Source organism: Zea mays, chromosome 6, assembly GCF_902167145.1.
Source record: "Zea mays cultivar B73 chromosome 6, Zm-B73-REFERENCE-NAM-5.0, whole genome shotgun sequence".
Classification (NCBI taxonomy): domain Eukaryota; kingdom Viridiplantae; phylum Streptophyta; class Magnoliopsida; order Poales; family Poaceae; genus Zea; species Zea mays.
This window is the reverse complement of record NC_050101.1, coordinates 133314854-133329315: the sequence shown is the minus strand read 5'-3', so window position 1 is coordinate 133329315 and position 14462 is coordinate 133314854. Positions and strand designations below refer to the sequence as shown.

The 14462-nt window shown below is 45.1% G+C and overlaps 1 protein-coding gene and 1 pseudogene across 2 annotated transcripts; both read right to left on the bottom strand.

The window, feature by feature from the left end:
• Positions 1 to 1408: 1408 nt before the first annotated feature.
• On the bottom strand, positions 1409 to 2297 carry LOC100274983 (uncharacterized; annotated as a pseudogene). The gene is made up of 3 exons (NR_160294.1): positions 2115 to 2297; positions 1887 to 2045; positions 1409 to 1807 (listed from the first exon to the last, which is right to left on the bottom strand). The product of NR_160294.1 is annotated as an uncharacterized protein (transcript).
• A 2462-nt stretch (positions 2298 to 4759) lies between these two features.
• LOC100192544 (Transducin/WD40 repeat-like superfamily protein) lies at positions 4760 to 12754 on the bottom strand. The gene is made up of 10 exons (NM_001137763.1): positions 12461 to 12754; positions 12166 to 12364; positions 10807 to 10974; positions 10627 to 10713; positions 9906 to 10040; positions 9659 to 9769; positions 8957 to 9048; positions 8780 to 8885; positions 6329 to 6415; positions 4760 to 5316 (listed from the first exon to the last, which is right to left on the bottom strand). Exons 2-10 carry the CDS (start codon positions 12337 to 12339, stop codon positions 4903 to 4905), a joined length of 1374 nt encoding a protein of 457 aa, NP_001131235.1. The 5' UTR covers positions 12340 to 12364; positions 12461 to 12754; the 3' UTR covers positions 4760 to 4902.
• Positions 12755 to 14462: the final 1708 nt, after the last annotated feature.

The window sequence follows — 14462 nt, the reverse complement described above, 5'->3', positions numbered from 1 at the left end:
TTGACGGCCATGACGAAAGACTTTGCCATGACTGTAGTATTGCCACCATAAGAAGATATCGTTGCTTCGTAGCTCATCAGAAACTGCTTCGGATCGGAGTGTCCGTCGTACATGGGGAGTTGAGGTGGCTTGTAGGACGGAGGCCAAGGTGTAGCCTGCAGTTCTGCTGACAGAGGAGAAGCATCATCAAAAGCAAAATTTCCATGATGGAAATCCTCATACTAGTCATCCTCGTTGAAGAAGCCCTCTTGATGAAGCTCTCTGTGCTGAGGCCTTCGGTTCTGCTCATCTTGAGCAAGATGGCGAACTTCTTCAGAGGCTTCGTCTATCTGCCTTTGCAGGTCAGCTAGCCTAGCCATCTTTTCCTTCTTCCTTTGCACCTGCTGATGGAGCATCTCCATATTTCTGATCTCTTGATCCAAGTCGTCCTCCTGAGGAGTTGGACTAGTGGCCTTCCTCTTCTGGCTTCGGGCCTCCCGAAGAGAAAGGGTCTCCTGGTTGGGATCCAGCGGCTGCAGAGAAGCAGCCCCTGTTGCTGAAGCTTTCTTTGGCGGCATGACGAAGGTCTATGCTTGCCGAAGGTGTTCGAAACTCAAAAAGTGGAAGTGAATTCACCGGAGGTGGGCGCCAATGTTGGGGACTTGTTCTCAAATGCTAAGAGTTAAGAACAAGGCAACATAAAAAGTGTTAAATGTTAAGGTCCTTCGTCCTTCTAAGCATTATCTCATTTCGAATATAATGAGTTTCGGACGAAGGTTATGAAGGACAAACCTTCATAAGGATAATAAATGATGAAGATGGATTCATATGCAAGATATGAAAAATAACATAAACCCTTTAAACATTATTATTAACTTATTTTTATTTGTGTTACTATATCAACAATAACAAATTATAAATGTACCTTCGGCTCGAGGGAAAGTAAGGGTACAAGCGTGATGCAAAAGCGAATGCCAAGTCAGGGTGAACAGTACGGGAATACTGTTCACCTATTTATAGGCACGGGTCGCAGCCCATGCAAAATTACAACCAGGCCCTTTGCTTTTGACAATAACTCTATAGTAATTTATCTGGGTCTAGATAATCTTTTCCTCTTTAAGTCAGTTTCCTCCTTTCTGCCACCATGCCGAAGCTCCCTTGTGCATAGCTTCGGCTCTGTTCCATCCTTCGTATTGTTTCCATGCTTCTTCATATCGTGGGTTCTTGTTCGAAGATCCCTGTCCACACATTATACTCCAGAGGCATTGTTAAATCATGTTTTTGAGTTCCTTCAGAAGCCGAAAGCCCCCAACACCGTCCCAATCCATGAGTGAAGGAAAGCATCAGCTAGCAAGAGATGGGAGGTACCCGGCCGAGCCCGTAAAGAATAACAGGGAGAAGGGGTTCGAAAGCCCCACGACGCTAGAAATTAGAAAGCAAAAGTATTTGCATATATTATTATTATTGTCACAAGGACAGTGCCAAGGCATAACACGCCACAGTTAGCGTGCAGCGCGGACGACGTCGTGAACAGACACCCTAAGAACGACGTGGCTAGCTATGTCGTCGTAGCCTTCCAGCAGGTCCTCCAACCCTTCATCCGAGAAGGACGAAGGGGGACCAATGAGATCTTGAAGGTTGTAGCCCAAGCAGACCTCTGCCATGAGCAGCGTCACCACAGCCCCACAGTGAACATCAAAGTCTACAATGTCCTGAACGTGGCACGAGGCGTTATCCAGGTGCTCGATCAAAGAGGCACCATGGGCCCCAACTTAATCAAGAAGCTGGCTAGAGCGGTGGCGCAGTATATCGAGCTCTGCTTCCAAGGCTGCCATGAGAAATGGGCAGGATAAGAAAAGGGGACAAAGGAAGAAAAAAACCATAAAAACAAGAATCAAACGACTTACCAACGACGCGGCCGTCGACCTCAGCAAGCTGCACTCGCAGCACCTCGGCGACCTCATGTGCCGTGCGAAAGGCATCACAACCCCCCGTGAGCACCCAAGGTGGAGAAGGATGTGGAACTCGGTCGAGATGCAGTCTCCGGGTCGACTGCAACTGCACCGCTGCGGGGAAAGGATAGAGCAAAATCAAACAAAGAGAGGAGGCCAGCAAGCTCGAGGAGAAAAGCCTACCTCGACCTATGACCTACGGAGCGCGACATCTTGAAAAGCTCAAAGTTCGACCGCTGGCCCGGTTGGAGACGAGTTCGAAAGATGTGTCAAGGACAACCAGCAAGGGAGCGAATGCCCGAGGTTTATAAAAGGAGCGGAAGGGCGTCCGACTCCATCCTAGGAGGTGGATTGTCGTGGCACCAATTTTCTAGGGAACACCACAGTTGCTCGGGGAACGAACAGATAGGACACATGCCGACCCGATATTAGACCCCAAAGAGAGACACTCTCCCCTGGAGGCTACTATCGGGGAAATGATCCCTGGTCCCTGGACCCACCGGACAGTGAACGCGCTAAGGAAAGGGCCCCTGGTCGCTGAGCCCGTTAGTCAGTCGAAAGAGGCAGGTGCGCCAACACTGGAAGGACCCACCCCCGGTCAAACCTCGTGGCACCGAGCCTGGGGCCAGGTGTGGCGGAGCCTAACAAGGGAGGACGAGCGTGTAGGAAGGGAACCACTCGAGTGGATCTCGTGCCCGGCCTCGGACTCACCTGCCATAAAAGATTGGCTACATTAACCATGCCTAGCATCGAGCCACAGCGTGGGCACCGGTCCGCTTCCCACTCATGACCTACGAACCCATCGGGTCTCATAGCACTCATGACCTACGAGCCCCTGGACTGCGGCACATTAATGGCCCGCTTGCCCTCGGACTGTGGCGCACTTATGGCCTATCGAACTAGGCCTGAGTGCGTAGACCTCTCGTAGGGCACTACACGATGGACTGCACCGAGCCCCGGGCTATAGAAGCCAGGGGTCGGTGTAGCCAGAATGATGGTGCCTGGGACTATCATCGCCCCCACAATAAATATGTGGCAGTCAGGCAGCCCCAGGCCCCGCGAGTATGGGTGGACTCACCTAGGGTAAAACGCTGGTTTTACCCTTGCCTTACGGCTCCTTCCTAGGGAAGCCACCGTTGGCCGACCCCTGTCCTAGCATATAAAGGGAGAGGCTGGCCTCTAGGCAAAGGAGACCGAAAAACCATCTAGACGAAGAAAAGAGATCGACTTGAAGGCAACCGGACGCCTTAAGACAGAGTCAATCTCACAAGGACGAACAGGAGGAGGAGCACCGACGAGGACCAGGAGACCGGAGCCCCGCCCAGCCTTGACTTTGCTAGGACTCCACCTCTCATCTTCTAAGCTCCACATCCACCCCAATAAAAGATCTGGGGGCCTCTCCTCCCTCTCTCGACTACTTGTATCCCCTACTACGAGTTTGATCATTAATGGTGCTGGCAGCGCAAGCCACCGATGACTGGATGTAGGGATGTTCTGCCCAAACCAGTATAAATCTTATGCCCTTCGTGCACACTATCCAGAGCTCGGAACGCGCACAATAAATTTACTTGTCGGAGCGAGGTATGAAACACCGACAAGTACTATAGCTACGTCTAGTGAACTTAATAATGACAGCAGATGTGAATCCTCATTCGACCTAGAGGTGACTACACTTCTATCCATCTTAATATGCACCACAGTCTAAATCTAGAGGTGTCAATGGGACCCGATAGCCGTTAACTCATGGAGAATTTCTCTATTAGGGTTAGGGTATGAGAAGATTTTAATCCACATAAATATGGATTTGGTAGAAATTCTTTCCCCATTGGGTATGTGAGTATGGTACGGGAAAACAGAACTCGAACCCAATAACCTAGTAAAATTAGGTGTGTATCCAATAGACAATAAGCCCAACAACTAACTTTTATAGCCCTTTTAGTGCTTATTTGGTTAGAGATAAATTAAGAGATTAGAGAGATTCAATCTCTTTTTATTTAATTTTGTATAGGAAGAGATTGAATCGCCTCTGTAATCACATGCAATCGAACAAGCCTTTAAGCATCCATCCACCCAAACCAATCGGCTAGCCACCAGCCACCCCACCACCTGTCACTTTGCTTTTATTGTTTCACATGGTTAAACAATATTTTCTTATTACATGTCTGATTTATTTGTGATGTATTGTTGGATGTCGTGTGATTATTAATGTCATATGAAATATAATGTGATCATGTTTTTTTATCAGAGATAGAAACTCATTAGGGACCCAATATCCGAAATGGGGATGGATATAGGTGTAGGATAAATCTTATATACCCGTGACGTGTATAGGGATAGATATAGCTTTATGTGGTAGGTATAGGATAAGTACGCGTGTCTAAACCTGATATAAAAAATTTCGGGCTAGTTTGGAAACTTTATTTTACTAAGTGATTTCTATTTTTTCAAAAAAAAATGAACTAATTTATCTTGAGAAAATAAAAATTCTTTGAGAAAAATGAATTTCACAAACTAGTCTAACATCTCTAATCCAATTCGTATCCACCTTAATCCACATCTATCCAAATAAAATTGACTATTTTTTTTACATCAATCGACTCTTAACACGCGGAGATCGAAGTGAATATAATTGAAGTCAAACTAAGCCCTTGGCGCATTCCACAGTAGAAAGAGGCTTTACGAATTTGGTCTAAAACTATTTGTACTCTGGAGTCTGGAACTAACAACGCAAAACATACATTACTCAGCTCATATGTTCAGACAGTATTGGTCCACAGCTCTATGCTTCAATTGCTGAACTATTTACATGGCAGATTCGCTCGCGTCCGAGTCCCAACGAATCATCATTCGCCATTAACTAGCGCAGAAGAGCAGGCAGATACATTCCCTGAACCGCGCACCAGAACCGTCACCGAGAACAAGTGACATTCAGCCAGCACCGAGCACAACACGTCAACACCAAAGCTCCATTTCACACGTATGAATCAAGATAGTCGAATGCATGGATCATCCTGTACTGCAACAGGCTGGCATAGACACGGTCGCACACTCCAACGAACAGGGACTCGTCATCAGGGCTGAGGGTGATCCCGGACACCTCACCGAAGAAGTCGATTTCCTGCCGTTTCTTGTAGTCCGCAGCCACGCTGTACACATGAACAAAGTCCGCAGGCTCCGAAAACACCAGGAACCGTCCATCAGAGGAGTAGCGTATGCACCGGATCGCGCCGATGTTGCCCCGCAATACCGCAAGCGAGGTCGACAAGTTGCGGGTGTCCCAGATACGGCAGGTTTTGTCCTGGTTCCCGGTCGCAAAGGTCCGGCTATCCGGGTGCCATGCCGTAGCAAATGAGTAGTCCAGATGGCCAACTAGGGTAGAGGTTACCTGCAAAACACATCAAATCCGCATTTCACTTCCCACCAGTTCAGTTAGTAATAGAACACATCCGTAAAGCTCCAAACTAGCTCTTGCTGTTAGTGGTAAAACTATATATATGAGCAAAAACCTTTTAGGCCTCGTTCGTTTGTGTCGGATTGCACCCGGAACCGTTCCAGCTAAGGCCTTGTTCGTTTTCATCGGATTGCACCCGGAATCGTTCCACCTAATCAAAGTTTATATAAATTAGAGAAGCAATCCGGTTAGGAATCGTTCCGACCCATCAATCCGATAGAAACGAACAAGGCCTAAGGCCTTGTTCGTTTGTGTCGGATTGGTGGGTCGGAACGATTCCGAGCCGGATTGCTTCTATAATTTATATAAACTTTGATTAGCCGGAATAATTCCGGGTGCAATCCGATGTAAACGAACAGGGCCTAAGGCCCTGTTCGGTTGTTCCGGATTGGAGCCCCGGATTAATTGCTAGCCGGATTACTTCTCTAATTTATATAGATTTTGATGAGCTGGAATGAATCCTGGCTCATTCCGGTACAACCGAACAGGCCCTAATTAAAGTTTATATAAATTAGAGAAGCAATCTGGTTAGGAATTGTTCCGACCCACCAATCGGGCACAAACGAACAAAGCCTTAATGAAAAAGATTAGAAACTCTACTCAGGATCTTCCTCTAATATGAAGCTTTGCAGGCCTACGGTTTCTAAAATGGTAGTTATTGATACTATGATCCACAAAACAGGCCCTAAACAAATGCCGTATTGTACTGATTTTTTTTATACTGAAATATTTTGAATAACACGGGTGGTCAAAGTTTTCAAAAAAAAGTCAATGGTGTCATATTTGTGAACGGAGGTAGTACAATATATTTTTTTATGAACACCCTCAAAATACTGATGTAACAAAAGAATAGCAGTAATAGTAATAAGTTGTGGATTAAGCCACAAAAGGCCAAATTAATAAACCAAAAGGCCTGATAGAATAAGCAAAAAAAAAAAAAGCATACCTTTCCATTCCGTGAATCCACAAGAAGAGCATCCCGATCATCTCCAACCACAGCCAAAAGTTTCTTATCCGGGCTCACAGATGTGTGCTGTTGTTATAGAAGCAAATAATGAATGTCAAAGCATTAAATATATTATTAAGTTGCATGCACTGATCATTTCAACCCAAATTCTTAAGCTGATTATGGAAAGGTGGGCAACTCATTTATACTCCAATACTCCCCCTCACGTGGAGGCTCCATCAGGCCTACGTGGAATAGGAGCACAACAATTATTTTATTTAATCGTGCTAACAAGGATTCAAACTCAAGACCTCTGGATTTAATAACATATTGAGTTGCATGCACCGACTAGTTCAACCGAAAAGCTTAAGCTGATTAGGGAAAGATGGCCAACTCATTTATACTCCAACAAAATATATCGACGGACCTTAAACTTGTCACCCTATGTCACTTAGGTCAACGAACTCTGAAAATAAAAATCTTGCCCCCTGAACTTGTTAAGTCATGCACCGCAAGTCCATGCCTCTTCATGTGGCTACTGAATAGAATAATTTTAACAAAAAAAACACCCTACCAGTCACTGGGTCACGCCCTTCTCCGACAGTCCAACCTCACATGTGAGGAGTTCGAGGCGCACCTCACAGGTGTCCATGCCGATAGGGGCATCCAGTGGCTCATGCCCGCCGGTCTCACAGGAGGTGACCCGGCTACCCGCCAGCTTCGACTAGCACGAGAAGGGTGCCATCGCCAGCGTCAAGATGAAGGATGTGTGTGCGCCTGTGTTGGGCGTTCAGCACGACAAGCACAGTGGAGGGCGAAAACTCGCCATGGCCCACAAGGAAGCTCTTCGACCTCAGTGAGCAGCAGCTAGTCGACCACACGGTGCTGGCATAGTGTTATAGTGTCATATCACTAGCCTCTCTCGATGTCTTTTCTCTTCAAATTCCGTTCAGTACGATGAAGGATTGGAGCATGCTGGTTTGGTTTGTGTTCCAGAGCAGTGCGACGGTGCAGAACTGAGTGCAACACAGTCGTCAGTGGCTGCTGGCTGCATGTACCGCAGGTGGTACAATGCATGTACACACAGTAGTGCATGCATCATTCCATAGTGTATATACACTCGCTCGACGACATACAGCAGACGACAAGGCCAGACGATGCCGCTAGTCCCGGCCATATACTTACCAGTGTATGTATATACCGTATACACACTGTAAGGTCTAAGGTCCCAATCGAGCGAGCGACGAGCCTGCCATCAGTGCAATTGTGCTGGGCAAGAAACAGGGAGAGGAGAGGAGAGTAGAGCAGAGCCTGTGATACATAAGATATGCTTGTGCAGCATCAGCACACCGGCACCAGCGATATGTCCGCTGCAGCCGCTTCTGGCCAGCCAGTGACACTCGATCGCATGCACCTTATTCGTCCACACAACGTACGTATCATAAGACGGGAGAAAATATACGGCCATCTATGTGCATGCGTACACAACGGCAGGCCACCAGTGACCATGAGCACTGTGCCATGGAAGCAACTGCTACTGCTAGCTAGTGATCCTTGCCGTGTACGCTGTGATACATTCTTTCTTGACAATGCAGGATTTGCGTGTGCATGTTGGCACGTTATTGCCGTCACTGACGTGCACATGAACAGACGGCCACTGTCCGCGCTGCACACCTCCTTTCCGTTTGCGTCATCCTCGGCAACAAGGATGTTGTCCTTTTCTTCCTTCTGCAGGGCCTAGGACGGAGAATTATTGGTGGCTCAGCGCAGCGTGCGTACCCATGCACGAGCACATCCAGGCCCTGCTGCTTTGACCCGACCTAGGTCACTGTCTGCATGGCCAACTTCATGGGTTGCCAATTGGCAACGAGGCCATGTTTGTCCTGCAGGGCAACACGCTGGACACGTGCATGGGCTCCACCTACAACACGCTGGACACGTGCATAGGAACCTGCGTGACTTCACCCAGCTCCAGTGCATGGGCAGCGGTCTCACCGTCTCCATCGTGTCCATGCTCAACGTGGGACGCTGGAGGTGGCCAGGCTCCACGTCTCCGCCACGCACGCATGCTCAATGACTCAAGGAACTACCTGCACATCTCCATCTTCTGGCAGATGCCGCAGTTTATCATCAAAGCTGCCAAGGTGTTCACCTTCATCGGCCGGATCGAGTGCTACAAGCCTACAATCAGGCGCTTGACGCCATTGGGTGACTATGGTAGAGTGTTATTTATAAAAATTATCCTACTCAGCAGCCCCATGAAGAGGTTATGAACCTATGATGCACGACTTAACAAATTCAAGGGGCTAGAATAGATTTCAATTTTGAGAGTTCGTGGACCTAAATGGCACAGAGCCACAAGTTTAAGGACTGCCAATGTATTTAGCTCAATGTCAAATATGGATGAAACAACCAAAACAGTACATTGGATCCTAATGAGGTAGAACTTACATTAACTGGCCAGTTATATCGGTAGTGGTTCAAGAGCTGAAATCTCTCCATATCGTATTCACGAACACCGCAATCGTTATTAGATACCGTAATGCGCAAGCTTCCACTGCAAAGCAATTCAGAGATAATTAGATCTGTGTATATCTTCAGATAGGTTCTGAAAAGTTAGTTTCTCACCTTGTCGATCTGTGTATATCTATGGCATTTGTTATAGCATTGTCACTCAAAGTTGTCCTTGCACAGAATTTTATATTACATCCTTCCAAATCCTGTAACATAAAAGAAGATACTGAGCATGCAAGCAGTGCTTTCAATGGTGATGATACAGAAGCCAAATAAGAAAGCACCCTGGTGAAGATACATCTATCTAAAAAATACAGTGCATGCAGTAACAAGATTCTTCCATTTTAGATCTTCACCATACGTAATATAATACCAAGTAAAATAATAAACAATAGGAGACTGCGAAAGGGCCTCTAGCCTAGTGGTTAAAGGCTCCCGAGTAGCACCTCCAAGTCTCAGGTTCGATTCCCCTAGGGGGCAAATTTTCTAGCTTGGTTAAAAAAATCCCCTTGTTGTGCCACATCCGCTCTCGGGTTATGATGTCTTGTGCGCCACCCTCCGGTTGAGCCGTTGAAGAGTGGACGGTTGGCACCAGCCCGTTAGTGATGGGGGACCAAGGCTCAGGGATTTTCTTGGCCGGGACCATTGTTTCGGTCTCTTCTTAATATAATACCGAGAGGGCGGTCATTCCCTCCCCAGCCGAGTTTTTTTATAAAAAAACAGAGACTGAAAAGAAATGAACATCTACAGCTAGATCCTATGGGTGGATAAAACAGCTGAACCAAAGTTGCAACCAAGTCTTCATTGGTGGCTTACCTTGCCAATCAGTTCTCCTTGAAAACCACCAGCTACCAACAAACCCTCATTCACAGCAAGTGTGCTAACTTGAACCCCAGAGAAACCTTCTAGCAAACTGCCAGGATGCTTCTGTGAGGAGGAAAAAAGATAAGACCAAACTTGTGTTAACAATGAGACCTATTTGATTTTTAGAGAAGAGAACATCAAAACATAAAAATGATTACTAGATCAGAAGGTTGCGAGCAAGAAACTATAAGGAAAATACCTCCACCGGAGCAATGTGCCCAGAGAAGTCAAGAACCTCTGATAATTTGTGAGACAATGATGACCAATGGGTTACTGTGGAATTTGACATAAAATATACATCATGCCTCGAGGTTGCCCATAACAAATTCCTAAGCTACAGAAGCAATTGTTAGTCAGTACTGTTCAGCCTTGGGAGTCATGTGACAAGATTATGATGCAGACAAACACATTAACTAGTTTCCATTTCATAGCAGAGAACAAAGCTGATCCTAATGCGAAGGAACACATCTTAACTCTTTTCTTGGTTATAATTAACAAGACATTTGCTTTAAAAACAAGTACAAATGTTCTTTACTTACTACCATTCATTTCACCATGCTCGTTTACTAATGGCTCTTGTTAGGTTTTGACTCTAGCCTACCCCACCATACTTTACACTAAAAGGCTTTGTTGTCATTGTTGAATTATAATTTCATATAGCAGTCCTATTACAGCGCCACACAAAAAAATGATACTGATTTTCTTCCTCGAGTTTCTTGCTAATATGGATAGTTGCATACAGGTGGTACATGGGAACTTGCAAGTTTGTGAAGAAAGACTTCTAAATGCTGGCAAGAAGGAAATAAACAATCCACAAGAACCTTTTCCCATATATACAGTACGGTTAGTTTTTTTAATGAATATACTACAGTTAGGTGCTGCATATCTTGCAATAAATGGTAGGACAGAGTCCAAATCACCTGAAAATGGAGAATTGATGGCTTCACTGATCTAGTGTTATGCTGAAACTCATAATACTTGCTGCTCTTCTCCACTTGCTTGCACAACTAAGAAAAATATTTTAAAATAATTAGGAAATGTGAATATTTGGAATAATAAAAACAACCTTTAATGAAATAAGACTAGGTGGTAGTGAATACCTTATCCATGAGCTCTCCTGATTGAGGGAAATTTTCATAGTTCTTATACTGTTCCAACCTAGCTTTTCGGTAGTCTTGCCTGGCTATGTGTATCCTCTCCCATGGTATACCTTGTATATCCTTTCCTGCCCTTGCTTCAGCTGCTGATGTGTCCCTTATCCTAGTGAGCTGTAGAAACATGGACAGTTGTCAATATGAATAAGTTATAAACACTAAATGAACAAAACCGTCTGAGCAACCTTAAGGTTCGAGTCATATTCATCATTTATCAGTTTTGGCATAAAAATAGACATAATCCAAGAAATATCAAACAGATTTTAATTGCTGGTAAGCTGCAGCCATCATCATATCATGATTGATCATTGCCTAAGCCGATGCAAATAAGTGCTGGTGGACCTTGTGCTTATGCCAAAAAAATGCCACACAGTTAAGTGAGTAGTTAATACAAAAAGTGAATTAATTATTAATTTTAACTCCAATCAAGAAGGACAAGACATGAGTCAAATATTCTAATTGGAATCTGTGTTTCAAGCTTGTTGGTCCAAGCCCAATCAAACAAGGATGAAACAATGCATCTGTGACACCGTGCCATGTTGGCCATAGAAAATTATGCAACAAATGCCTAGTACGAAAGCGACCTGTCAGAGAGGATGGTAAACCAAGTCATTATTGGCTGAAGATAAGCACAAGAAAAGAAGATACATAGCATTCTAGACCTACATGACTGGCCAAAACGAATCTGCGCCACAAGCCCCATTGACATCAAGTCTCCCTGTCCCATAAACAATTAGCAACCAAGGACTAAATGAGTAAAAATCAACACTGGAACTTAGAGAAATCTTTCCCGCTTTTGTTTATCACTCCGCTAATGTCTCCTCGCAATTTGGCATGCGCTTTGAATTTTGGTAGAAACATACTACTACTGCAAATTAACATTACTATCCTACCTACAAAACAATTGCCTTCTTTTTTTCAATTGGTTTTCCGCTTATGCTTTCCCACATGGTTCACCCCATCAATAACATCACACCTACACACTTACACCTTAAAACTTAGCATAAATTATAGCAATATAAACTTATATTCGAGATAGAATAGAAACCTAGTACACATGAAGATCCATCTATGTCCACCAGCAATTTGAATGATCTAGCACAGACATGTAACCCGCCGTGCTACCCACCAAACCCTGAATGATCTCAAGCTCTTCCGCAGGTGAATAAAAAGCCAACAGGAACCTTAGGCAAGCAATTAGGAGTACGACTGGAGCCATCACGCGTCGGCTACTCAGATTTACGAATTCGACCTAAACAGAGGTACTCCACCCATGGCAGAAGCACCATGAAAGGTCATACGCACCAGCAAGTACTCATCATCACCATCCATGCCGCCATCCCTCCGGTCGGCATCGCGGTCGTGGAACTCGCCTTCCACATCCATCTCCATGCCCATCTCGCCGTCCGACGCCCAGCCGTCGTGGTCATCCACGACTCGCTCCGCCGCATCAGCGCTGTCCCGAGCGCTCGCCGCCATCCCGTGGCCGCGTCGAACCGCAACCCTGTCCGCACCAACCAAACATTCAGATCACACAGGCGACATGCGGACATAAGAGAAAAAAGATCAGAAGGCAAGCCACCAGCCCACCAGCCCCTACCACGAAGGAAAACAAGAGCGGCTGTGCCGTGCGGCTCGTGATGTGCACTGCGCGTCCGCGCCGCCGGGTGAGATGTCGAGAATGAAGAAGCGCGGGTTGATGAGCCGCGGGCCTCCGAGAGCTGGAGAGCTGCGAGAGGGAGGAGCTATGTCGGCGGCGGCTCACGGCGGCTATGGATCGGGAGGCGGAAACGTGTGGAGGGGGATGAGAGCGCGGCCGTGCTTTTGGTGCCGTGCGGCGAAGCAAGGTTCGAGAGAGCCAAGCTCGATCCGGCAACGCGATGGGGTGGATAGCGACGGGGAGGGAATAGGGTAACGGCGTTTTCTAGAAGACGTGACGACGGGGACAGGGACGGGACATTTGCACACGGCACACCAGTGGCAGTGTCGCTGGGTGGACCTATGCGACTATGCCCTGTGGTGGCGGTGTGATGTAGGGGGTGTTTGGTTACACCCCGCTAAAATTTAGCCCCTGTCTCATCGAATGTTTGAACCTCCGTTCCGGGTATTAAATTAAATGTAGTCGGATTATAAAACTAATTTGTCAGCCGAAGATTAAAAGACGAGACGAATCTAGTCCAGTTGATTGGGTCTATATTTCATACTCCTATTTAAAAGTCAAACGCTTGATGTGACCCGGACTAAACTTTAGTAGAAACAACCAAACACCCCGTAGTCATCGTGTCGAGTAGGCTGGTGGGATCCAGCAGAATTAAGGAAACTTTGCATACACAAAGGCAAAAATCATGGATTTTTTATTGTGCGCAGTGCCAACTGCCAAGGTTCGTTGATGTTAGACATTTTTTTATATTGTATACTCCCTCCGTCCATTCATTTTAGATTAATCACATATTTATTAAATAATATTAAATATAGGTTATATATATTATCATTTGAATGAATGTTGATAGAAGAAAAAGTGAGCTAAAAATAACTATATTTTGAAACAGAGGAGAGAGTATAACATAGCTTACTAATGATGATGATAAAATGCTAGCGTCATGACATGACCGCGATTTCGCGAACATAAATTTGTTTTTGGACCTACGATTTTTTGTAATTAAAAGATACATAAGTACATTGTATACTAGAAAAAAGATAAATAGACAATTACATTCACAATTAGTATACATACTAGTTAATTACCTATGCATTGACACATTGACCTTAGTTAAATGAGATATTTTTCAAACACGATTATATTTTTTCCCAATTATTGGTATATATATATATTTATATTTATAATATATCTCCTTTATATAACACAAATGGAATCCTATTGTTTGCACTCCATTTTTTTCTTTATTCCAGCAGTTGCGAGGCAGGAGGGACAGTGGGAGCAGCATTCCGCGCTAAAAACGATGCTTCAATACAGAAGGTAGAAAATAGCTCCTACCTCTATCACCATCTGGAAGCATTTTTCTATATCTTCATATTTGGTGAGACTTCAGGCATGTTTGGTTCGTTACCCCAATTGCCACACTTTGCCTAACTTTTCTGCCTAAGGTTAGTTATTCAATTCGAACGACTAACCTTAGGCAAAGTGGGGCATAGTTAGCCACAAACCAAACAAGCCCTTCGTCTCTCGTTTTCCTAGGGACGCCTTTAGAGATGAAATGAGAGCTAGACTAAAAACCCTAATAAAGTTTGAACCCTTGAACTTTTAGGAAAAAAAGAGATGGCGAGAAATTCATTTTTTCAACTTTGGAACATATTTGGGACTTCGGTCTGTATCAAGGATTCTCAATATTCATTATGTCATTATGTAACAACACTAGAGTATGTAAAGTACTAAAAAGAAAGAGATTTAGGAGAGAGCGGAGCATAGATTGGCACGTGGTGAATTAGAGAGGTCCTCTTGCTATTCATCGATTGATGAATATAAAAGCAAATAAGATTACAAACACATACAAAACTGAGCATCAAGATCTCTTAGTTCCCCCTCACCTCTTGTTTTGTGGTGAGAGTTCTAGTCTAATGATCCTAATTCACCTTTATGCTTG